We start from the raw sequence: 25,877 nt of genomic DNA on the forward strand, positions 1-25,877 counted from the left end.
TCTGGAGTGTCAACCGGACTCTGATGCCGCGATCCCTCGTTTACAACCGGTGTCCCGACTTCCCTGTGCTCCTGAAACAGGGGAGCAGCGATGCCAGAGGCCCGAGCTTTCTTAACAGTGTTCCTTGTAAGAATCTGGGATTGCAATGCAGCAGCTTCTTCTTCGCTCTGTTTTCGCTTCGAGCGCAGCCTAGTCTCCATCACAAGCACCTCCAAGCCATCTGGGGATAAAGGCCAAACCTGTGCGTGCCCTAGACAACTTTGTGATCAGGCAGCATGGCTCCCTCCAGGCACATAATTTCCGTCGTATGTAGGCGTTCCCTTAAATGCTGGCTAGGCATGAAATGTTCCCATTTTCCATTTTTTGATGAAAAATTGAAGCTCGTATTTTACAGCTAATGACCACACAAGTTATTCTTCTGCAAGCTCAAGAATTTTGCATCTACAAGTATATTTCCGTCTTGCCACGTCATGCATGCGATCATGTATGCATGCAGCTGCGCAGGAGCAGCCGCCCAGTCACACCATGATGGTGCTCAACAGAATTAAAGAAGCTTCCCAAGATACCTCACATTACCTTCACAACATAAAAGCCTCCACTTGGGCAACAAATGTAGCTTGATCCTTCTTCTTCAGCCCTTTGAACTGTGCCACTGCGGTCGCCAGGCCAATTTGCTGCTCCCGTGTGTATTCTGGATGTGTCACGGCCCACTGCCCAAACTCTTCCACCTCAGTCAGGAAAAACGCCTACATGCACAATCACACACGTTTGCGGACATCAATAGTCTTGCTCCCATTACAAGTCGCAGGCAAGGAGCATAGGTACGCATGCGGTGACCTGCAAGCCCTGCCGGGGCAATTGGCATTGATTGCTATTGACCAGTAGCATGTTGCTATTGGAGGGAATTGTTTGGGAACTTGCCTTGATGTAGACGTCCACCAAGCGCGAGCTCTTTTCCAAACAAGCTGCCACGGCTGCGGTTATGGGCGCCAAGGACTTCAATGCATGCATGGCCTCCTGTGCAGCCAGTCAGCTTCAACTCTCAACAGTGTTGACTCAACACTTGCGAGCCCTCCCACTGGAAAATCTCCAGCAGTGATTCTTGGGAATGCAGAACAACCGATCTGCCATTCTTGGCACCCAAATAAAAGCTCTTAGGTGGAGAACTCTAATTATACAACTGCATGTGTGACGGGTATGGCCCCGGCTGGCGGGGGGCGGTACAAATACTGAGCACCGTGCCCACGGTTGATTGGGTCTTGCTTGGATCTGGCGAGTCCAACAAGGGGTAGGATTGTGGGAGCCTTTAACTGCAGCTTGACTGCAGGACGCACCTTGCCTCTTGGCAGGAAAAGCATGTAATAATAATGTGTGACGGGGCTCCCAATGTGTGACGGGGCTCCCATGGTTCAGTGTGGCATGACGTCGATCGACTGTAAGATTGTGTAAGAGCATGAGCGTCAAGAACTTGCCTGCACGTCCGAGGCGATTGCATTTCTGCCAATGGCGCTGCAACGCCCCTTGATCCTGCTGATGCCTTCCAGTAATACTTCCGCCAGCAAGTGGACCGCGTGACACCAGAGCTGCATGCATAGAATGCCGCATCAGAATTCAAAGAGAGCATAATCAATTAATTTCTTGCCTCTCGGCAGGAAAAGCGTGTATTTTTTTAACAAAAATAAAAATCAATCAGGACGCCCTTTCCGAGCAGGCTGCCTGATTATTGATCGAATGATCTGACTTGAAAGAGATCCTTCAGCATGAGCAGCCCATCAAATGAAATGTTATAATTACCTGGGATCTGTGGTGCTCTGTTAGGCCGGCCACCTGCGCGAGCTTCTCCCCGAAATAGCCTGCCTGCCTGCACACGTCCTCCACCCACCGCGATGCCTGCATGCATGCAACAGATATTCCTTAAAAAGCTCTATCTGCATACTCTACTGCATTTGACATGCACTGAGGCCTTGTGTTACCTGACATTGACACAATCCACCGGCCACCACTACTATCGTCCAGGCCATCCTAAGATTGAGCACTCTGCATGCGTGTCACTCAACTTGACCTGCTCTGAAGGCGAACAAAATATGCAGTTTGTGACATGCCTACAAGCTGCCTTTCTATCGCTGTGCAGTGCCTGCATATATCATGTTGCCCAGCCAAACCGCTGAATGCCGCTTTACTCCAGAGTTCCAGCATGCTGAGGGAATTCTCATGCAGACCTGCATGGGCGGCTGGGAGATGTCCCAGAACTGGTGAGCGATTGTGCCGGCGGTGCTGGCAAGGTTGAAGTTCAGCCGCGCGCCGCAGCGCAGCAGGCAGTCGGTCACGTCACCTGCAGTTCAAAGGCGCGCGCATTCAGAATTCACATAGCAAGTTATAATGCGAGCAGGCACGTGGGCCACTGATTGCTCTCATCCAGCGGACTGCACTGCACACCACAATACACCCAAACTGAAGCGTTCATCGCTACTTGCAGGCCATGCAGCAGAAGTGGATATCTCCAAGGCATGTGTGTTGCACCCTAATATACTAACAGACAGAGAGTGCACTCGGGAGGGGCTTGTAATGCAATCGTCAGAGCTTGGATCGTTTGGATTGTCAGAGCTTGAAACGCTGGAACGCAGGTCGTTTTCAACTTTATAAGTTTGTTTTTTAATTCATGCAGGGAGACCTACCTGCGGCGTCAACGGTGCGGGTGAAGAACGCGTCGAGCGAGGGATGCTCTGCGGCCGGCAGCAGCGCCTGGATTGCGCTTTTTCCCTGCCGCAGCTGTTCGGCAAATGCCTCCAGCGATGCGGCCGCCACCACTCTCTCCTGCAGGCCCCACTGATTGCCTGGACAGCAGATGCGCACCTCAACTGATTTTCATCGGTCATGTCAATTCACTCCTTCTTAGGAGCATTGCCAAGCATGCATGCTTCAAAGACGGGCATGGCGCTTGAATTTATTGCATGCATGCACAGAAACCGTGAAGAGTCTTGAAATGGAGAGGGTTTCTTACCGCCAAACAACAGATGCAAGGACATTGCCGACTGCACCCGGCCCCACCTGGCATGAATCTCAAGCAGCTGGATTCAAGAAATAAAAGACATGCCCAGCAGAAACGGCAAAGTGCTTTCGGCAAGCACCTGAGTGCGAGAGCTTGGGGACAGTTGAGGGAGTGGCTGACAGCTGCGCAAGAGCAGCCGCAGCCGACGGTGGCGCGGCGGCTGCTGTGGAGGCTGCTCTCCTGTCGGCCATCTTCAGGTGTGCCAGAAACTGACTGCCCTCTCCACCTGCAGCCAAACTCTCGAGTCTCTGCATCTACTACCTCACAGCATCCATGTACCAGCTTATTTTGTTATTGAAGCAAAGAAGAATGGAGATAAAGGCCTTCTGAACCAGAGCACAATGTCCAGCCTGACTCCCTCAAGATGCTGTCCTACTCAGATTCAGAGCAGCGTTTCTTTCACCTCCTCCAGAGTGCCCTGAAAATATTCTGCTATGAAGTTTTAGATGAGAATTTCCATATCAGGCTCGCACCCATGTCCTTGGCAAGCTGCTGCAGCCACTTGTTCTGCCTGGCAGTTAGGGATGCCCTGAATCTGGCCAGCGGCCCGGCCACAATCCTCACAAGTGTGGCCCTCAGCCTGGGTGACACCGCCTCTGCCTGCTTGGCCTGCATCCAAAATACTGTATCAGCATATGCCCGGTATGATTTGAACTTGAAATGATCTCATCAGCGCAGGCTACAGGGAATCTGGCAAGGCAAACCTGCTACCTCGCATTCAGCACAAGACAAGCAAGCATGCCAGACTCACTCTTTTCATACCTGCTCAAACCGAATCATCCTGAGAATGATCATAGACTGTGCGCGAGAACTGAGACCCATGAAGATTATGCACTTGCACAAAGCGCGTTTAATATTTGCAAGGGGTTGATGAAAGCTATGATGATGACACAAGAGACGCTGACCTCAGCGGCCTCGGAGTCCAGCATGTCAGCCAGGCTGACATCACTGAAGGCCACGTAGACATGCACCAGGTACATGTCAAACAGCTCGCACATGCCCCGGTACACAAACGGAGCCGGCCGCAGGCTCCTGCACAGGAGCATGCCTTGTTGTAGTACACAAGGTGTTCAAGAGCGCTAACTCCCTGTCGCAGCACCTGTCGCAGCCCCTGGAGCAACTGCCTTTTGCTGTAATGCAGTCATTCCGGACACATGCTAAACACTACTCTTGTCATGGGCCATTTTGAATTGCCCATGAGCTACAGCACTTAGAGCTGACGCAACTATGCAGCCTCCATTACCTTTAGTCATGAATCATGACTCATGATGGTGGCTGCTTTTGTGTCACAGCATCGACATGCTGCACTGCAATTCAGCCCTGAGTGAGGTTTGCACCAAACAATTGCCAATAAAAGGCAGGTATAGGCAGCACCTGAGCAGTTCTCCGTACACTTGCATCCATTTGGCAAGCTTCAGCGCCGAGTTAGTCATGGGCATGCTGCCCAGCTGCTGCCCATCGGCGTTGCCCGCCTCCTGCCCGCCCACGTAATGCCATTACTATGATGACTAATTCCACCACCATCCTCTCTACAGGCCATCGGTCTGTGCATTGAAAAACCCCAAATGTTTCTGTGACACAGATATTTTCAAGTGTCCAACAGTCTGATCCATATGACCTCAGCCTCTGGACATTGTGTTCCCCTTGCTATAAAGGAGGCTGATGGGGTGATTACCTTGGCGGTTTGCCTATCGTCCTCCCAGAGTGAGTCCCCACTCAGCAGCTCGTCCTCTTCGTCATCTGACAGCACTGCGTGTGTTGTGGCTGCACTGGTCCGCCTGCAGTAAATTTGCCCCATCAATGCGAATGACTGGTTAGGAATTGCAAGAACCGAGAAGACTGGAGAGCAATAATCCAGGTGTTGCTTGACGTCCCTAGTGCTTAAGGACTGCAAAACGTGTAATAATAACAATGACAATGCGAATGCCTTTAGCTTTAAGGAGGTGCAGGGCATCAATTGGAAAGATTCTAGCAGCTTGTCGAGCACTAGATCACATGCAAAATGGCCATTTGCATTCAATTGCCGGCATTCGCCTATAGCTCCAACGATGCATGGGTTTGCAGCCATCATGTGTGTCATGAAGTGACAGCATGAGGTACCTAGTCCAAAGGACTGTGAAGGTTGCATTGAAGATATGAATCATATTTTTGACATTAGTAGTATTAAGGAGAAGGTGCCAAGATAGGCCAACTTGGAAGGGTGTCATAGAAACGCTGCTGCGACGCACCTAAGCCTAACCAGGCTTGGATAGGCGTGTAATAATTAATAATGGTAGTGACACGGAGCAAGAGGGAACGTTGCCTGGAGGTTGCATTGGACCATATGTCATCTGACACACGTCGTGCAATTCCGTGCTCATCGACCTCTAGCTTCCTCGCAGCCCTGTCCTCCTCCAGCGCTGAAGCGCCGCCAAACCTGCATGGCACCACCGCTTCTACAGAAATGCTACGTACATGTTTGTTAATATGACCTATGTGTGCATGCCCTATGGCCTTCGGGCTTTGGGTTTGCCGACGCTGTAATCATAATAATAATAATAATAATAAAATATGACATGCAAGCATGGTCGGAAGCCCTTCTCAGACTTGATGCAGGAACGCTCTGTGTAGAATCTGTGCACCCAAGAGAAAGTTTGGTGGCCAGCTCGCATGCATGACAGTGTGCAAAGTGTCACTGCAAAAGGAGACGCCAGAGATTGTACTTCTGGGAGCTCTTATGATCCTTGCAGGTGCCAGGAACTCTTGGACTTCATCCCACACTCTTGCAGTTTTGTAATCCTTCTGACATTGCAAAAGCAATTCTGCGGCCCTAATCATGTTAACAAGCATGTGTGAGCTAAGCGGTTATTTATAAAATTGAATAAGCGAAACATGGGTGCTGCTTTGCCAACCAGCGTTGGAAAATTAGTCGAGGAATCTCACCCCAGCTGGAAGGACAGCGCAGGCGAGCCCTGCTTGGCAAGCCGACGGCGCAGGTGCTTCCTGCGCCAGGGATTTCCAGCCGCCAGGATCTTGTCAAAGGAGTCTGCGCCGCCCTTCTGCAGCTTCCCATCTCCCCGCAGCCCCTGCCAAAGACCTCCTGCTTCTGCACTTTGACACTCGTTGGATCAGCTCATAATGCATGAAACATGAAAGTCAACAAATTTTCTTTCTCCTCAAAAGGCAAGATCAAGCCAGGTCAGGCCTAGTGAGTGAAATCAGAAGTGGGCTTCAGAAGAATTCATGTTGAACCTTGATCGCTCATGGCATGCAAGTATTCAAAATCCTGCTATCATGCTGATTTCCACGAATGAGTCATACCAGCATTGCCGGAGGGTATCCTGCGCCAGAGCTCCTTGTCCAGCATTCCATGCAGGCCCTCCAGGTTCTCTGCATGATAGGCTGCGAAGAAGTTGCCCGCCTGCATGTGATATTGGTAATGTATCATTATCATTATTATTATTATTATCAGATGCGTTTCCTGCCAAGAGGCAAGGTGCGTCCTCCAGACAAGCTGCAGTTAAAGGCTGCCACAATCCTACCACTTGTTGGACTCGCCAGATCCAAGCAAGACCCAATCAACCGTGGGCACGGTGCTCAGTATTTATATTTGCCCCCGCCAGCCGGGGCATGTGATATTGGTAATGTATAAATCATAAAATGTACAGCTCTTGTCTACGTTTGTATCATTTTGAGCTCATGCCCCCTTTTCAGTTCTTTGGCCAGTACTTGCACCTTTGGCAGCCTCCTACTGCAGGAAGAACAGGTGCTGCCGATAATACGCAATAAGAGCAATGGTCATTTTGCAGATGACAGATACATGATTATCGGCAGATATTGTTGGCAGCATATCAGCGCAGCTTGTTCTACAGGTGCACCTTGCCTTTTGGCAGAAACAGCTGTAATAATAACACAGAAGCATCACGAAAATTATTTCGAATGGGGAGCTGGGATCAGTGCCTGTGTTGCCAGCAGTGAGCGCAGCCCTGCGGCACCTTCAGGTCCGGCGAAGGCGTTCCCTGCCTCCAAAATGCGCTGTACCCATTCCGACACCTGCACATGTGCTTCCTCTCAATTCAAGACATGCAGCCTGACAAGATGCCCCGCTTCAACTCCTGCAGAAGGCTGCGCTTCTTTTGATGCCAGCCTGAAGGGTGGCAAAAAGTCTAAAGATGATACACAGCAGGGGGTGCTGAAGCTTGCACAGTCAACACATATGTCGAACACGGGATGTATTCAATATGGCAGACTGCTAGATCAGACTCTTGTGGCTTGCACTTGTCAATTACCCATATGTCACGTGTGGACTAGTACGCTTCAACTAAGCTTTGCATGCCAGGACAGCACAGAAGAGTGCGCAGAAAATAGGGTGTGGTAGCTCCTCGTAAGCCTGGGGGTTCCGGTGGTAAGTATGTTGCAGGCATGGCTGATGACCTGCAGGAAGTGATCGCCATCCCAGGCGGCGGGGCATGCGAGCAGGCAGGCGATGTTGCGCGCGGCTTCCTCCCAGAGGAATCCGCGGCTGGCCCACATGCCCCGCTGACTAACCCTCAGCACATCCCCCCACTCCACCTCCTCCGCCTCCCTCCACTCCAGCCCCTGTCAAAAATACCATTCTCTCTGGTTATTGTTTGCTTCTTGCAGCGTTTGTAGAGCACAGTGACATGGAGGATTGCACTCATACATAGAGTGTATTTCTCCTTGAGCTGGGGTGACACATTCATATGGCGATTGAAGAGAGCGGTGTACATTAGGCATCGCAAGCATGCACGCATTTTGTCTCAGGTAGCAGCCGCCTTCCCAAACCCCTAGCCCAGCGTCTCACTTGCAATTCCAACCACAAGCCTCATGGATGTTGAGCCGTGACCAGTGTTTCTTTTAAGGATTTTGGCTGAAAGCCAATGTGGTTTTGAAGATGTCTTTGAACAAGCTTTGAAGCCACAAATACCATTGAAAAAAGGATATTGGCTCAAACGGGTGGCTTCGGGGGCATTTTTGCTCAATGTTGCTCTGGCATAGCTATTTTTATTATTTATAAAATATAACCCTAAACCCTAAACATTTATATAATTCAATAAATAGGCCCGTGACTGTCAAACCTGGAGCTCTGCTAGAGCGTCCTTGGCGGCCAGCGCCTCGATGAAGGACTCCACCGACTGCGGCTGTCCCTCCTCATCGCTGCCCAGCCGCCGCACACCTACTGACAAATCATCCAGTCTCAATTTCGAATTCAAATTTAAAATCACAGTTCGGCATTTTCAAGCATTCATGAAACCCCGGCCTGGAAAATATACTGTTGCTACATAAGCTGGGCAACAAGTGTCTCTATGGGGGTACTTAGCGAAAATATTTACTTCAATGTCAGCCTGCCAAATTGTGTACATGCAGCACATTATTTGTATAATTGAATTTTAATTTTCAAACAAAACTTCAAAAATATGGCACGCGCCTGCCTGGCCCATGGATCGTGCAAGCTGCAGCGCCTGTGACCCCTTCGAGGACGTTCTGTGAAGCTGCGGCCCGGCAGTCAGCGTTTCTGCCCATGCCGGCTTCTGCCGCCTTCTCGGCGAGGCTGGTGCGCGCGGACTGCCACCGACGCTGGCTTGAAAGCTCACCTGCACTTTCGTGAGGTGATAAGTTGCCAGAGAGAAGAAAAACGTCCATGTGTGGAAGCATGTGAAGGGCAACAGGCACGTGCCTCCCTAATCAGTGTCTTCTGAAAAACTGAATGGTGCGGCCAGGCCGGCGCATGTGGACTGCCACCTCGTGAAAATCCACCTGCACCTCAATCTGCTCTTTTGCCAAACACACAAGATGTCAGGTGTATGACATAAGGTTTGTCACCTCAGACCTTCAAGCTTACGGGCGATTGAATGTGTTTATGACGGTGTTTGGTCTAGTGATGTGTCCCATTTGAATAGTGTTCACTGATCCGTCATTACATAACCTTCAACATGCAAGTCCTTCTGCCGTCGGCTTTGCCTGACTGGTGACTCATTGCTTATACTTTGAATTGAGAGTGACGAACCGAGGTGGTAATGGGTGCCGTGTCCCTCATTGAGACGGCTTTGATGAGGCCGCTGCCCTCACCGCTGCCATCCGCAGGAAGAAGGGCCCCGGAAGCTGTCCCGTCCGCATGGAGCTTGATTCCGGATGAATGCTCCTGCTGCACGCGATGCAAATCTACTCATCTGACAGCTGCCCCTTAGTCAACCGAGCTAGAGCCACGGCCGAGGATTGGATGGACCCAAAATCTTCAAAGATTGCCAGAGGGCATCAAATGATGAAAGTGCATGGATTGATGCACATGGACATGACCAGCAAGTGCACCTGTGGTGCATAAATCAACACGCTCATGCAAGCACCTCTACTACAGGCTACTATCTTGAGCCCAAACTTTTCCGCAGCAAAGGTACACATGCCCAGGGTCAATGCCCGAGATATTATCATGGCGATTTTCCAGTGCCATTACGGCCACGAGAGCGACAACCAAGGAATTTCAGAGGGGGGAGGGAACGCGCCTGGCGGATGCGCGCGTGGCATGCGCGCTTGGCTTCGCGCAGTTTGGCGAGGCCGCTCATGTTGTGGTCCAGGGCGCTGTCGTGCCAATTAGTCATCCTCTGGTGGCTGCCCATCATGTCAAACACCACCATCAACGCCTACGCAGCAACACAGCCGTCACCGGTCAAGCTCCTTCAGTTCCATTTCCCGTTCTAATGCTCCACCAACAAATGTCTGTCATATTGGAGACAATCACCATCCATGCAATCAAATCCCTACACATGAAGGCCGCTTAGCATCAGCTATCCCCCATTGAAAAGGAACAGCGCTGGTTCGAATCCAGCAGTGGCCATTTATTCATTTTGTATTTCTAACTTTTTTTGAAGTCTGAACGCCTGAGGGCTAGCTGTGTTGCAGCAGTTTCCAACGAGAATCAGCTTTTATTTCCCTCCACTTTGTCAGAAAATGAACTAAGAAACTTGACCACTTTATAGAGCAACGATGTGCTCCACTAATGCACGAGGGCGGTCATGAGAGACGACCCATGCCTGTCCCCCTGCACTTGCGTTTGTGAAGGGAATTTTGGATGCATTCTTGCTGCATGCGTACATCAAGCCTTGCCAAACGGCATCTCTTGCGCTGCGGTTTTGTTTGGGTAGAGGAATGTGCTCACCCGGGCGAGGCACGTCCTGAATAGGTCGGCAGGGACCCCCCGGACCATGTCCTGAACAGGCGCTCCTGCGCGCGCGCTCTCCTCCAGCCCAGACCGCGTCAGGATCACGCTGCGCACGACCTGCGGTGAGTCATCACCCGATGATGTCGTGATGACTCATGACTCATCCAACATTTTCAACCAACTTTCCCCTCTTTGGAAAACGCTGGCACCTTCCTTCTAAAGCTGTTGCCTAGCAAATGTCCCCAGGTAGAAGGTAGCAGAGGATGGCAGGTCTGAGAACAGGGGACCAAAGATGGCATGACAGGCATGTGCATGAAGCCTGAGCCTCGAATTTACTTTCAACAGGCGATGAAATGGGAGGGAGGGCTGACAGCAAGGAGAAGAAATGAGAGGCACCTGACGGACAGTGCTGCTGACGGATGAAGTGAAGGCGTGGCTCAGCCGGGCGCCCAGCTCGCTGATATTGCCCAGGAAGATGTAGCCCTCCAGCACCTGCCCCCATGCCACTCTCCTATCATCCTGCAGCAACCTTTGCTAGCATGGCTGCCAGTTGCCATCGGCATTCTTTCACTGGTTGCGCAATTTGACTGGTTGATGCCGTCTTTTTCACCTGACACACAAGTCTAGCCATGCTCCTAATAAGGAATTCTGTACGCATCTGGACAAAGCACCCCCCGCCAAGTCTCATTAGAATTTCTAGGCTGCAGACTGGTGCAGGACCCGCAGCCGTGGCTGCAGACGTCCTGCATATAGCCTTTTGGCATTCTGACATTCTTTGCAGCTAAACTAGAATGATGCCCATGCAGTGCAACTCAAAATGAATCTATCGGTTCAAAAGCATCTGGCATCTGCCGGCTGCGCGCCTTGCAGAAGATGTCGGGATGGAAGTCGGAGGCGGCTGCCTGCAGCGCCGTCTCCAGCCGCTCGGCAGCTTCCTCGTACAGCGAATCGACCGTGGCCGACAGCGACGAAGCGCAGCGCAGCGTCCCCAGTGACGCCATCGCGGAGCCACATTGCACGCACAGCCAGAAAGCATGCGCGTAGTCGCCCTCCTGCAGCGCGTCCCTGCGCGGTCATGATTAGGCACCGATTAGTCATCCGGAGTGTTTAGGTGCTGCGACTCACATGCGAAGCCAGAACGCGTGCGCATGGACACCCTCCTCCAGGGCCTCCGTGCGCGGGGACAGCTAGTATAGTATAGTTCAGTAAACATCAACATATTGCTCAGTCAACAGCAGGCTTGAAGTTCTATCTGCAGCGCCTCTCTGGCAGTGGTAATGCGAGTCAGCATTAAAAAAGAAGATATTTTGATGGCCCTGCCAGTGCATGGAAGTTCACATGGCAAAATTTCCTCCAGGTCTCCAGTGTACACAAAGATCACATTCCAAAGAAAGGGCCATGTTTATTGATGTCTCAATGCCAGGAGCCAATATGGTGCTCGTCTACGCGGTATTGTGGGATGCACTTGCAAGCTCGATATTTTAGCACACCACAGATAAAAATGCAGGTCGCAAGCAAGGAAGATGTGCAGGCGAAGATAAGGGCCACACTTGAGGGAGATGTGGAGGTCCTTGGCCTGCTGCAGCTTCTGGAGGGGATCCAGCAGATCCAGCAGCTTCTGCTTGCGCCGACTCTGCTGAGTCACCTGCATGAATTGGGCAGCGTTGCCACCTGCTTATAACAGCATGCATGCAGGGAATCCTTGAACTGGAATCAAAACTCTTCCAGCAGCTCTTGCTCTACTGTAAAATTCCATGCTGGGGGAGCCTTCCGCAGGCCATCGACTCCTTTTCAATATTATGTGCTTTTGTACCATCAAGATTGTAGCTGCTTCTTTCGGCATGATCCTGTTCCCAGAGTAAGCGGAAGCATGGACAGCGGGGCATCTGCACAAGTCCCCTTGCCTATCTCGATTATACATACATTACCAGCGCATGCTTCTCCGGCCATCAAGGCATGTGCACCCCAGCAGCGCTCCTACTGATAACATACCTGGACGCTGGTGGCGATCTCTGCAGAGGAAGCCTTGAGGTTTGCGCGCGCATGCTTGGCCGTGGCATAAGCGCTGACTAAGTCCCTCTCCACAAGGCCCACTTCGTCAATGCCCGCCACAAATTTGTCGTAGTTCTTCAGCACATGCTGACTCAGCAGCTCGCTGACCACCTGAGAGTCAAAGAAGCTTACACACTTTCACTGGTGTAATCTGCATCAATCTAAATGGCAATCTAAAGTTGAAATATCAACTCCTGCTCACTCAATTTCAACAAGGTGTGGCGCGCTGTGATTCCTACTGCTGTTGATGTCAGCTTGCAATCCTGTTGACATTAAAAACGCAGTGCGCCACCATCGTAACACTTGCAGTGATGGTTCGACGCGCATCACTGGCATCTCCTTTGCTTGAGCTCTACTGGAAGGACATTGTTCTCTTATGCACACTAGCAGACTGGCATGCAAAGGCTTTTGCTCACAACGCACTGAACGTGGAAACATTAGGGTGCCTTGAACTAAAAACGTGCGCACTTCAAGTGCTGCTATTCGCCCTTCAGCCAGCTCCTCCATTTGGGCCTGGTCTGCCAGTTGCGCCAGCTCGCACAGATCGTGACGCACAGCGTCAAAGTCCTTTTCGAAATACTGCTGCGGGATAGCCTGCGCACTTTATATAATTATTTGAGCAACAAAGGTAAAATATTCGTATGGCGGGATGCAAATTTGCGACGACTGTTTATTATCTTGCAGTAAGGCCAGACATCTCTGAGTAGAAATTTCTGCCATCACAATTCTTTCACAACACCTTTCCAGCCTACCACCTGATTGCAGAAAATATCCCAAAATTAGGCATGTAAAATGGTTTCGGGCACCTGCAGGAGGGACTTTCGAGCATCGTTGAGTTTACTTGTCCTGGATGTCAGACTCTCATTGGGAGGAAGCATCTGCTGAGGGCTTAAATCTGTGTAGGAAACCTGAGGCAAAATTCTTCGCAGTATTTGTAAAGTTGATTTTTTTGGCCAATACTAGACGTTCCTCTAAAGGCTGCCTCCCGGTCTTCGGATACTGGCTAAAGAACTCAGGATCTTTTTGTGAAAACGGCTAAGTCGGCACCCGACAGGTTGCATAATGTACGCTCTAGGCACAAATGTAGGTTCTTTCTATTTTCTTCTCTTTGGTTGCACATTTCCCTCCAAGAATTACATTTATCGCAGTCCTAAGGCGATCCCACAAGCAGCGGCGGTTACAGCATAACCGGTGAGCATTCGAGGAAGCCAGAAGAGGCTTCCTCTTCTGACGTAATGACTCCGTCGAATTTGCGTGATGGATGAAGAAACTTTCTGTATTTGCAATGCTTGCAGAAGAAAAAGACCGTGAGTACACGAAAAAATTCATCGGCCATCGTTTCTAGCCCCTGTTACGAGAAAAAGGTGTGGTTCCTCAACACCCCTAGTATGACGTGCCTCTGATGACTGCTTTAGCCTCAAGGCTTCGCGTTACTTCGGCATTGTTTGGTGCACCAAGGATCTATGATGAATTTATGATGAAGTCGTTCCGGTGCTCCATCGATGTTCTGGAGGGCCTCCATTATTGTTGTGATACTGTCTACCAGTGCATGGTAACATTGGAGCAACTCTGCCTCCGTGCAGGTGCAGTATGACGAAGCCTATCTCGATCTACGAGCTTGAAGGCGCTCCCAATCAGTTCTTCAGCCCCTTTTGTTGGGCGTCAAAGTTTGCGATCGCTCACAAGGAGATCCCCATCGACACCATCCGCTGGAAGTTCAAGGAGGGCGACAAGATCGCCTTCTCCAACCAGGGGCTGGTATACTTCTTTCACGCCACTTTTAATTTCCGTCTTCAAGAGAGCCGCTGTCTCTGAAGCACACAAGTTGTAAGACTGCAGCAGTACTGCCCATGCAAGGGTGTGAATTGCGGAACCTTGCATTGATGCCACCCTTGACCACCAGTGGAAAGTAAGAATAATGCAGTATGAATCTTGTTGCAGGTGCCAGTCATTGTTGACCCCAATCAGGACGGCAAGTGGGTGAACGACTCGTGGGCCATTGCCAAGTACCTTGAGGAGACATACCCAGACCGCCCCTCCCTCTTTGGCGGACCACAAGGTGCGCGCTGCACACGTTTACTCTTAAAGGCTGTTGCAGCCCCTGTGCACAAGCATTAGAATTGCTCGTCATGCAATCCTGTCTCCGGCAGGCTCCGTCCTGCTGGCTTTTCACTGCGGTTCATAACCCTGAACACAACAGCCCATCAATGCAGTCAATCGGTGATTTCCTGATCACAGTTGGATATGAAAATGCTGCGCTGACAGGTGAGAGGTTTTGTAGCAGCCTTTTATATTGCAACTTGTCTCCAGGTGCATATGTCCTCTGTTTACAGGAGCCAGTTCCTATCAATGTATGGATTTTCCCGACGTGAGACGCTCAAATAGAGTGGAACCATGTGCATGCGCAGGAGAGGCGGCGGCTCTCTTTGTGCAGAAGTGGTGGTTGAATGGGCCCGTAGTGACACTGATGAAGGTTGTGATGCTGGACCTTCTGAACGCGCAAACTCCCGACCTGCAGCCCTGGTTCCGGGAGACGCGCGAGGCAAAATTTGGCAAGCTCGAGGAGGTGTGTTTGCCTTGAAGCATGGCATGAAAATAAAATTCGAGTTAACCCGCCAGAGGGCCGCACAATAATATTCAAGCCGACTGGGTTGCTGCAGCGCCTTTTGCACCTTCCACCTCCTTCATAATGCAAAGCCGCTCTTGCCCCGCTTTGCATGAGAAATTTTAGCAAGCAGGCATGCAAGAAAAGTTTAGTGGCAGCTTGAGCAGGCCTGATTCTATGCCGATTGACACCATTCCCAGTGGCTGTTTTTGCGAGGAACAAAGTGTGACTGTGCACAATGTCTGGCCCGCTCCTGCACTTGCGTTTGTGCAATGTGCAACTGAAGTGGCTTCCCACTCAGAACAGTCTTCATTTTGCATGCATGCAGGCACACTGTACCTTTGCATGCATGCAGGCACACTATACCTTTTGCTGTCAGTATCTTGTAATATCAACTGCACGTGTAGCCTGTCGTTCAGTATTGTTCACATGCGCAGTTTGCAACTGGGGCGGCGGGCGTGCCTGAGTTCCAGAAGGCACTGGAGCCGCTGCGGCAGACTCTAAAGGAGTACTCCCACCTGGGCGGCAAGAACGGGCCCTCCTACGCAGACCACTATATTGCCAGCTTCTTCATGGTACGCACCCTTTTTGTTCGCTCCCCCTTCTATATTTCTCCTTTTGTGCACATAGACAATGTATGAATGGGATTGGCTTGAGTGATCTGTGGGCCTGCGCGTATGCCTCTCAATTTGTGCGGTGCACCTTTTTGGTTCTCAGCATGAGATCAACAGATCATTTGTGATGGTCAATCTATTGCCAATCAAGCTGTTGGACGTGTCACGGGCTGCTTTGAACTGCAAAGGTAGTCGGTTGGCACTGAAGCGCCACAAATGTCAACTGGCCATTTGCCAGACATAGGTTAACAACACTGCATGCAGAACACCTTGCAGCAAAGAAGACCTTGCTTGTAGGACATGTGGTGCATGCAAAAGACCTTGCATCTCACGTGAGAAAGTCCTAAGGGGTTGCTGCTTGTGCATTTACAGCTGGCGTATGCCATCTCCCCAGTGAAGCTGCTGGAGAAGGATGATGTCATGTACGCCTGGCGTGAGCGCATGATGTCAGCGTACAGCGGCATGGGCAGAAACGCCGTTGGACACCCGGAGTCCCTGTGAGTCAGCTGATGAGTCATTGTGGTCAGGCAATGAGTCAGGGATACGTTGAAGCCCGATCAGGCTTTAGTCACCATCCTGCTGATTTATCGCAAGGAGATGCCCGCAGATACTTTCTGAGGGCATCTTGCAGCCATGCTAAGCCTCTTCTATCTTGGCACTGTGCTCTGCTGTGGTCATACTGCAGTGTATCAAGGGACCATCTGACATAACAAAGGACTTCACGTGCACAGATGGAGAGCCACGCAGGATTCGAACTGCGATGGGTCTCGCTGTGGATGTGCAACTGATTGATCTAGAGTTTGTTATGGCAGACAGCAATCCACTGGCCTGCCTCCTCAAGATGAGGGCCTGTGGGAAGCTGATGGCCTTGACACTTTGATATTGAGGATTTTGAAGTGACCTGAGGCCTTATCTGGGATGGGGCATTGTTATGTTTGAAGCCCATACGCATACCATGTAATATATATTGCAATGCTACTTGTCCTTCAGTTCTTAAGGTCCTGTAAAACGTGACTGTATTGGCTGGCAGCGCAAATTCATTTGAACAGCATTCCAGCTGTCACACATCGCTGGGCTGAGAGAGGCAATATATTACGCTTCAACATCCCTTCAGAACGTTTTGCCCTTGGTTCTCCCTGCAAGTTGTATCTGCGACAAATCTCAGAGATTTTCTGTGTGGGGGGATCCAGTGTTGCTATTCTATCAACCCCACCAAAGTGCTGGAGAAGGATGATGTCATCCACGGCTGGCGCGAGCGCATGATGTCAGCATATGGCGGCATGGGCAGGAACGCCGTCGGATACCCTGAGTCGCTCTTAGTCTCCAAATGAGTCATAGTGGTCACGGAACGAGAGAGTTCAGACAAGCGCAGTGTGTGTGCGTGCTGAGGCAGCAGGAGGGAGGGTAGCACACAGCATATAGCATGTACAGCTCTGAGTAACTGCCGTGCTGCGTGAAGCTGTTTTGCCAGCTTGAGATTGACAGCTGAGAGTTAGGCATATTATGAGCCCTGGCAGAGATGGCTAGTCCTTTCCTTTTTCTGTCAGCATGCAAATAAATGTTGCTTTTGAGATTCATGCTTTTTTTTTGTAAGACATAATTGAATTTTGCAGCTGCTGTGTGGGATATCCTTTTCATTCCGTGTGCTAACATCCCAAGAATTGGCACTTCCAGCCTTCTGTGTGCTAGCTGGCATTTCCACCTTGTGTGCCTGAATTCTTTTGTCCGACCACTTTGATGCCATGCAGACCTGGTTTCAGCTCAGGTCTGCATCCGAATGGCAGATGCACATGACTTGCAATGTGACAAAGCGTGCATGCGTGGCTTTGCTGAAAGATTTTATGTGTGTCTTTCCAGACTGCGTATGCTACCAGCCCTGTGACGCTGCTGGAGAAGGATGATGTCATCTACGGCTGGCGCGAGCGCATGATGTCAGCATACGGCGGCATGGGCAGGAACGCCGTCGGGCACTCAGAGTCGCTCTGAGTCACGGACCACAGTTTTAATTTCATTATGACAAGCTTCTAGATTCTTCCAGCAGAGCAGGCAGGCCTGCTAAATTTGCATCGGCGTAGACATCACAACCTGTGGTTCACAGACAGTGTTGGTGACATGCCGTTCTGATCAATGGTGAGCTGTGCTGCGGCTAATCTTCTGCGTCAGTTGCTTGTAGAATTAGAAGCCAGGTATCTTTTGGAACCCTTGTAGAGAGGCAGCGACGCGCGTCCATTTGCTCAGATAGCTACCGTAGTGGCCCACATATGCATGCATGCAAACACTTTGGCGGGCACTTCTGCAGCTCTTTTATAGGAGAAGTGCTTTTATGTCCCTCTCCATATGTGCACCAATCAGTGGAAACTATGTAGTCGTCTGCACCTAGGAGTGCACAAATAATTAGCTGGTACATCTACTGTACAGTAGTTCATGCCGTTCCCAAAATTGGTGCTCTTCCTTGATATGTATGCAAAGGCCCTAGGGGCAAGGCAGCAGTTACCTGGTTCATCGCATGCAGTCACGAAGGTGCTGCAAAGCAATTAATTGCTTAAATGCAACCTTGAAGAAACTACGTGGAGAATTCTGCACATTGTGTCACGCTGCAGCGCATGCATGTAAAGCGGCTGGTGTAGAAGAACGCCAGCCGGATTGCCGGCATGTGCGCCTATCCTGCTGGCTTATTCTGGAATGCTGGGCATATCTTATTTGTATCTTGTCCGACTCTGCTCAGGCTCATTCAGAGCAAAGCAGCAAGCAGGGCTTGACTGCGGACAGCGCTGCGCAACCCTGTGCGCTGTATGCCTAGCTAGAGCTTGGCCAAATATCGTTCGGGGTGCGCCATTGCAACATCTGAGACGATGCACATACTCAGATTAGCGCTTGCTTCCAGTAAAAAGTGCATCCTGCTCTGTTCTATTTTGAGGTGTGCCCTTGACATGACGGGGACACGCGCTGGACATGTGACCTGTGACGTGGCCTCATGTGGACTTTGAATGCAGCAAGAACCAGCGCCTCGAATTCTGCATTCAGCACTACGAAAACAATGCAGACCGCATCTCGACACGCGCAGACAGTCTTCGCAGCTGCTGTGAGGACGTCAGCTAGGCGTCCAGCTGCTTTCGTTTCGGCACCATCTGCAACTCTTCCCACCGCAAGGCAATCTTTCCACGGCTCCACAGCTGGCTTTAACCTTCAAAGACGTTCAAAAAGAGTCGGTACGTACTCTCTTGCCTATTTGAGGGAGCATAGTATGTACAATGCTCTTGCAAGTCCTGATGGAACTGGACAGCACCGTCCCTGATCTGATTCTCAAGTCTTACGTTGATCAGCAGGGGGTGGTTACATAATGACATCCGCTCTTTTTGGATCAACCGCGACTGCCGAGGCGTTCTATGACTTCAAGGTCAAGGTAGGGTGGTCTCAATCAGGAACTAGTTTGTGCTCACGTAAAACATGCATAGGTCCATTGTACGAGACATATGTAGCTTGGAGGTGTGCCCAATAATTTGGGAGATATCTTTGAATACGCATCATAATGGATTACATCTGTTGATCGCCAAGACCTGGTGCAGGATGCTGATGGCAAGACAGTCGACCTGTCCATTTACAAGGGCAAGGTGGTGCTCATCGTCAACGTGGCCAGTCAGTGCGGTTTCACGCCCCAGTACAAAGAGATGGCGGAGCTTTACAACAAGTACAGCAGCCAGGGCTTTGTCATTCTCGGCTTCCCCTGCAACCAGGTGGGCGATGCAATGTCGCACTGTTCTTGTCTTGGTGATGACTGGCTTGATTCCCACTGCACTCCTTCCAGCTCTCAAGTCTGTTCCTGCACAATTGAGCCTTTCAAACAGCAATATAATGTCCAACTTTCCGCTTTTCACAGCTGTGCAATGCTTCTGCCTCCCGATCTGCTGGTGTTACTGTACTTTTGTCTGCAGTGAGAAGTGGGCAGCAACCTTGGCAAATACTGACCTGTTGCTTGTGCTGTGGGCAGTTTGGCGGGCAGGAGCCGGGCAGCAATGCGCAGGTAAAGAAATTCGCGCAGGATAGGGGCGCAAAGTACCCCATCATGTCCAAGGTTGACGTGAACGGCAGCGGAGGTAAGACTCCCATGAAATGCACCTGAAGCCCACTGAGGTCTTCCTCTGGGCCAGACAGCTAGCTAAATTTCCATATGCATGCCTTCTCCTAGACCTGGGAAATTATCACTTTCAATTTGATGGCATGTCACTCATGCCCTCTGAGGCCATTCAATCTTTAAAACCCCGTTACCATTGCCTGGTAAGGGATTGAGGAATAGGTGCACTCAAGTGGTGAAGTGAAAAAAGTGTGTTGGACTTTGTGCAGAGGACCCGCTGTTTGGGTTCCTGAAGGCCAAGCAGGGCGGGCTGCTGACCAAGGACATCAAATGGAACTTTACCAAGTTCCTGGTGGATCGACAGGGCAATGTCATCAAGCGGTGCGTTGTCAATTGATCTTCCTGTGGGCATGAAACTGTGGGAATATAACATCCCGCGTATTTGTTCTTCTTGGCTGCTCCTGATGCACTTGCTGTGCTGGTTCAGCAAGCTAGTCATGGTGCTACTGCTGTCTCTTGCTGACTTAATCAACAAACAAGCTGCAAGGACCCAGTCAGCTTAGCTATTTGATGTCACAAGGCTTCAGATTGACAAGAATAGGGGACAGAGAAACACAGCAGAGCTGAGAGAGCGGTTGCTGTGCAGGTATGGCAGTTCCACAACGCCGCTGTCCATTGAGGATGACATCAAGGGCCTGTTGTGAGAGCGCTTGCAAGATGTTTATTTGACTTCTGCACTTCACTTTAGATTGCATCGCCCCGGCGTTGCTTATACTGTGTTTGCTTCTTTCGCTGTCCTGGTTTGGTATCTTCGTCGGAAAGCGTATGTGCGTTTGAAGTTCATTTTGCCTCACTTGACTGGAAGCTAACTTGTTTTTCATACCACGCCGCGGCTCTCAAAGGTGAACAGCATGCTTTCAAATTCTGGGTTTGTCTGCTGTACCCAATTGAGCAACAATGAAGCTTGGAAGAAGCAATTATCATCAAATACACTGTAATCAGCAAGAAATTCTTAAGGTGCTGTTTCGTTTTAAAGCATCTTCAACAAGCTGCACAAGCTTTTGAGCGTTGGAAGCTTCCGTCCAGCTGCGCGCTCTCGCAGCAGCTGCCGCCCCCACGGCAGCTAGCAAACTCTGCTTGTCCTCCAGCAATGTCTCCACATGCTTGGCCAGTTCAGGCGTGGGCAGGCTGTAATCTGCTTCGAATATCTCCCCGCCCTCTGCTGACAGGAAGTCTGCTGCCCCCACATGACCACCCGCATTCACCAGAGACGGCGCGCCTGCCACACACACTCAGCATGTTATTTAAAGGCAACCCTGCAGCTTTTCCAGACCTAAAACGCCTCGATTTCATCGCTCACCTAGAAGGCTCCTTGAAATCTTGACTTCAAGTGGGAATGTCAGCAAGCTGTGGACAGCATGCCCCAATGCTTTCAAAAATTCAAGGGGCACTTGAGACTTGACACCACTAGTATTCATGCACGTTGTCAGATGACCAGCGGCTCTGCGTCTCTGCAAAATTAACTCCCGAATTAATTAGAAATCCTTCCAAGTTCAAAAGCATGTGCAGCGCCTTGTCCCAGGCAGCGGCTGCAGTGCACATGGTGGGCATGCCGGCAGCACACCTTGGGAGGCCGCTTCGACCACTGTCATCCCATAGGCGTCATACAGCGGCGGGTGGAGATTCAGCGCCGTGGCCGCAAAAATGCGCGCCAGATCGGCCGGTCCAAGGAAACGCTCCTCGACCGCCGCCCCCGGGGCTGCCGCCCTCAGCCGCGCCTTCAATGCATCCGCATACTCGCCTGCCATTTCCCCAATCCTGTCATTTTGCATGCCATGCGCCAAGATCCTCACGAAACATGCGATCTCATCCCTCTTTCCTTGAGGCCATCCACTGCTGCCTTCTGTTTCACTTGCTCTGCGGCATGTGGATCCCACTTTCTTCGTGTTCGCCATTGTTTTGCCTTCTTGGTGTCTGAAGGCATTTGAACAGCAGTAAGCAAGCTGGGCTCACAGCAGCTGCCAAATTGGGCACATCTGGCATCGTCTGTCACCTTTGGCAGAGCCGCACAGCAGGGGAACGATGCCGAGGCGCTGCAGCGCGCCCGCTGTGGCGAGCTGCTCCACTAATGCCACAAAGCGCTCCGGCTCCTTCTCGGGCGATAGACGCACGCAGCATGTCAGGTATGTCCTCTGCCTGCAAGGCTCCTCACCTGCGAACATAGGAAAAAATATGTTTCGCTGTGAAACCGCTGTGAAAATGTCTAAGATCACACAAAAAAAAACCTATGTTACAGCAGGTGCAAGACGGACCCTCGTCATGCGAAGATTGCCAATGAGGGGATGAGGATGTCTGATATGTCCTAAGGGCACATTTGAGGCCCTAGCAAAAACGAGATTTTTTAGCCTACGTTTGCCACTGGCGTTCACCTGCGCGGACTGCCGAGCATGCAGCACTGCTGTTGCTGCAAGACGGCTCGGCATGTCCATTTCCAAGCACTGAGCCGGTGAGGCAGCCCGCGCATGCATGTAAGCTCCTGGTAATGTCTGGGGGGAGAGGTAATCTCTCCATGTCACACCTCAGAGCCGGCAGAAGCACCTGCAGGAAAAGAACCCAGTGAACACACTCAGATCAGACGATGCGCACGCTAAGGTTCGACTCCGTAGTAAAAGCAGCAGGGACTGCCGCAGTAAAGGGGAATCAGCTCTCAGGTACTGCTTCAAGGTGCACAATGGCACCTGCATGCCCGAGGCTCCAGCACACCTCAATAGGTGCGCTGTCAATTTTGCCTGATGACTGCCGCAGGTGACTCTGAATGTACTCTGCATCGCTGCGGCTTAGGCCAGTTGTCAAGATAGACCGCTCCATTGCACTTGACTCCATGGCAGCCATGAAGTCCAGGTCCTCTGCGGAGGCCGATCTGTGATAGACCCTGCACCCGCAGCACAAGGTGCTTTTGTATTCAAGCCATGAAGGACAGCAAAACAATTTGGGTTTGGTGTAGTATGTAGTGTGACAGCACACTATCCCAAAGTAGTAAAAACATAAGTGTGGTACCTGTAGTTCATGAAGACATATGGAGGCACTGCAATGCCTGCAGCGCTGAGGCCACTGCTCAGGTTCTCATAGGCCCGCAGGGAAGTCCAGTCAACGCCAAGCACAGCCGCTGCGCCAAACTCAGCCACTGCGGACACCACTGCTTGGCTGCCTGCTCCTGCGGCAAAGGCTTCCCAGGCGCTGCTGCGATCCAGGCTGCCCCAGGTTGGCAGCTCAATCTGCCAAGACACCGTGCATAAGAGAGGCTGTTTTTCACAGGTCTGAGGCTTTCAATGACCGCTGTCAAGGGCATGCAGGGAGGTCAGATTGGTGAACGGTGCATAAATTGGGCTCTGGTGAGCTTCTGAGCATCAGAAGGCATGGTTCTGTTCTCTGATGGGCTAGTTTAGGAGGGTACCTCCAGGAGCTCAAGTGCCCCTTCCCTCTCTGGTGCGCTCTCATAACCAGCTGGCTTTCCGCTTATCACAAATATTTGATGACCCGACTTTGCCAGCGCCCGCACCTACAACGGCTCGACCACTTGGCATCAGCACTCGCATCAAGTGCAGTGAGTTATGCAGAAGCCCAGCGTGCTTGTAGCAAACTTGCTACTAAAATGGGGTCGGCTTACCTGAGATCTAGCGTATATCCCGTTTCCGCTAAATGTGCTTGCGCTAAATTCCAGGGTGATGAGAACTAGTCGCATCTTGAATACTAGAAGATGGTGCGTTGTCTGAAACAATGCCTCACTGTGTACCTTTCAAATCTGCATATTTTTAAGAAATTTGTGTCATGTTTTCCAGCAACGATCAGACTCCATGTTCAAAACAAGTAAACCTCTCGGTGATGGCCCGTCAGTGATGCCTTTCAATCTCTGTTGGTATGTAAGCGAACAGAGCTACAGTTGATCAAAACAGTCAAGCCTCCAGCTTGCTGTTTGGTTGCTTAGGAAGGGCTTGCAATCGTGGCTTGAAGCCACTGGCTTCAGGTGCTCTGCATAGCTTTAACATTTCAGATGACTCATGGCATGAGTCTCATGCCCATGAGCTGACCAGCCAAATTGGCCAATGAGGCTTTGACTCGAGCCTTTTGTGTGCGGCACACACATGACTCATACAGACATGCGTGCTTTTGGGCGCATCTGTTGCCCGCCAATTTCTGTTTGTACTTCCCTTAATGGCATAATAGTATGCATGTGCAGATTAAACTAGTAAACAGTACTGGCCTGCCACTCCATGCATGGTGTGCAAAATATTATACTTGATTTCGTCAGGCCATTTGAAGCCTTGCCAAAATTTTGCTCATGGGGAAGAACCTGGCCTCCATGCGCCAGTTCAGCGAAGACATGTGTACACTTGCGGGTATCTCAATTGTTGATGTACACTAGTGAGGACTCGAGAACTCCACCGGATTCATGCGCCTCACTGTTTCTTTACAAGTCACACATAAATACGAGACATCACGCCGGCTAGTCCGCGGCCCAGCCGAGCCCATATGCAGTGATCCCATTCAATCAACGCTTTGGTGACTCTCTAGGCGGGCTGCACCACCTCTTGTGCTTCCTCCAGTTCTCCCGCTGACAGCGCTCCGAGCAATACCGGACGGCACGGCACCCTCTGCACACCTGCAACAGGAAATCCTCATGTCACCAAATGAATGTTAACTCTGCACATTGCACATGACTGTACGCTCCTTTATGCGCAGATCTCAGGGGTATGGTTGGGACATGCATGGCCACAATCACTCGCTAGGCACACCATGCATGTTGAACGCTGATCAACACCACTCATGGCGGCTACAGGCTGTAACCGGCTCCAGTGCCATCAGTAATGTGATAGCAAGCTGGCATAAAGACACATCAGCAGGTAGTAAGAAAACTCTGTATGGTCTTCAGCATGCTCTGCTGGTGGGCATTGATTGTCGTTTCACCGCAACGAAGCACAGCAATTGAGAGGTTGCTACAATTCACCCAGCCCTCAGGGCTGGAATAACTTAAAGCGTATAATAAGAATAACAAAGCACAGCAGTGAAGATCTGCTTGCAAAAGTGCTCGGAAAAAATGACAAGGCACCTTGAATTGCCATGCCTCGCCCTCTTGCTCCCTAATCCCGCTGTCTCCGCAGTGGGCGCATGTGAGCATCATGGGCAGGTCACAATGGGAGATGATCTTGGCAAGAAAGCTGACTGCATCGTCGACAAGGCTGGCCTCCAAATCCGCTCTCGACTCCGGGGACGCATCGGCCGAGCCTGGCGCGTATGTGAGCTGCAGACAAAAGAACATGCGGCTGACAACGGCGGTCAGAAACGCTTGCAGCTCCTTGCCAGGATTCTTTCCTGCGCGGCACATGGCACAGATGTCGCAGAATGTTGCATCGTGAACAACATGATGTTTGTCGTGCTCAGACTGCCGACAAATAGGGGTACTTGGCCAGTATTGGCTTCCCTGGCCCGCAGCAACATTCAATTTTGAGACACTGGGCGCAGGCAATGATCAAAGGCAGGAGAGGAGAAAGTGCAGAAGCAGGGAGAAAGTATGACGCACTGTCTGAAAAAATCATCCACCGATTTCGTCGATGGCGGCTGACTTGTTGAAGAGTGCGCCCTCAAAAGATGGCCTGCAATCTTGCAGCGGCTGCGCAGCAGCCCTCACAGTCAGGCCATCATCTATCCAGAGGTCGGATGCACATAATATTATACCGAGTAATTTAGGTGAAAAGGTGGCATGATGAAGGCTCGATGCTGTAAGGACAGCAGCCATGCTCTGCGATTGGCATGTTGCCTTATAATGGGGGATCCCACAATCTGCAATTTGGGAGGCTCAAATTGACTATTCCTGCCACTGCCATTTTGTTTGGAGGTCAACAAAGGACATTTGCGGCAAATAATGGCAACAGAACTGAGTTGCAAGAATCAACTCAGCCATTTGCCGTACCTCTGTGATTAAGTTCCATGAAATCTCAGAGCTGAACAGCCATGCTCCACGAAAGAACATCGTGGCTCCCTGAACACAACAGATTTACCTTCAAACTGGGATGCTAGTACCAAGCGTACACCAGTGTCGTATGGTTTTTGTAATTTCTCAACAGCCAATAGACCCCTTCTCCTTACTGATCGGCGTTTTTAAAGACAACTTTACTACCCCCTGCACTTCTGGCGCTTGCTCTGCCCTGTATGTCCTGGGGTGACTATTTCTACATAGACATTTTCGAGAGCATTGCCGCACCTTGACAGTGCTGAAGGTCTTCACGGTGAAGCTGAGGTGGCTCAGGGAGGTGCAACCTGGGCGGTGAGCT

General features: G+C 50.9%; 4 protein-coding genes across 4 annotated transcripts; 2 read left to right on the forward strand and 2 right to left on the reverse strand.

Annotated features, from left to right (window-relative positions):
- Positions 1-578: 578 nt before the first annotated feature.
- On the reverse strand, positions 579-10,954 carry COCSUDRAFT_57256 (hypothetical protein; the record flags this gene model as incomplete). The annotated part of the gene is made up of 20 exons (XM_005645175.1): positions 579-746; positions 1,795-1,890; positions 2,220-2,332; positions 2,676-2,834; positions 3,129-3,275; positions 3,523-3,658; positions 3,955-4,081; positions 4,424-4,524; positions 4,725-4,827; positions 5,370-5,465; positions 5,972-6,134; positions 6,350-6,509; positions 7,463-7,627; positions 8,128-8,206; positions 8,474-8,643; positions 9,057-9,151; positions 9,519-9,687; positions 10,203-10,322; positions 10,602-10,697; positions 10,946-10,954. 20 exons carry the CDS (start codon positions 10,952-10,954, stop codon positions 579-581), a joined length of 2,472 nt encoding a protein of 823 aa, XP_005645232.1.
- A 63-nt stretch (positions 10,955-11,017) lies between these two features.
- Positions 11,018-13,135, reverse strand: COCSUDRAFT_57257 (hypothetical protein; the record flags this gene model as incomplete). Its single annotated transcript, XM_005645176.1, has 5 exons — positions 11,018-11,270; positions 11,756-11,850; positions 12,198-12,368; positions 12,726-12,851; positions 13,064-13,135. 5 exons carry the CDS (start codon positions 13,133-13,135, stop codon positions 11,018-11,020), a joined length of 717 nt encoding a protein of 238 aa, XP_005645233.1.
- A 421-nt stretch (positions 13,136-13,556) lies between these two features.
- On the forward strand, positions 13,557-16,496 carry COCSUDRAFT_54197 (glutathione S-transferase-like protein). The gene is made up of 6 exons (XM_005645177.1): positions 13,557-13,621; positions 13,841-14,015; positions 14,199-14,316; positions 14,666-14,823; positions 15,300-15,437; positions 15,849-16,496. The coding sequence occupies exons 2-6, from the start codon at positions 13,848-13,850 to the stop codon at positions 15,975-15,977; spliced, it is 711 nt and encodes a 236-aa protein (XP_005645234.1). The 5' UTR covers positions 13,557-13,621; positions 13,841-13,847; the 3' UTR covers positions 15,978-16,496.
- A 2,148-nt stretch (positions 16,497-18,644) lies between these two features.
- Positions 18,645-20,562, forward strand: COCSUDRAFT_30410 (glutathione peroxidase). The gene is made up of 6 exons (XM_005645178.1): positions 18,645-18,685; positions 18,803-18,879; positions 19,043-19,210; positions 19,465-19,570; positions 19,818-19,929; positions 20,195-20,562. Exons 2-6 carry the CDS (start codon positions 18,817-18,819, stop codon positions 20,250-20,252), a joined length of 507 nt encoding a protein of 168 aa, XP_005645235.1. The 5' UTR covers positions 18,645-18,685; positions 18,803-18,816; the 3' UTR covers positions 20,253-20,562.
- Positions 20,563-25,877: the final 5,315 nt, after the last annotated feature.

The sequence above is a fragment of the Coccomyxa subellipsoidea genome, assembly GCF_000258705.1.
Source record: "Coccomyxa subellipsoidea C-169, whole genome shotgun sequence".
NCBI classification, from domain to species: Eukaryota; Viridiplantae; Chlorophyta; class Trebouxiophyceae; family Coccomyxaceae; genus Coccomyxa; species Coccomyxa subellipsoidea.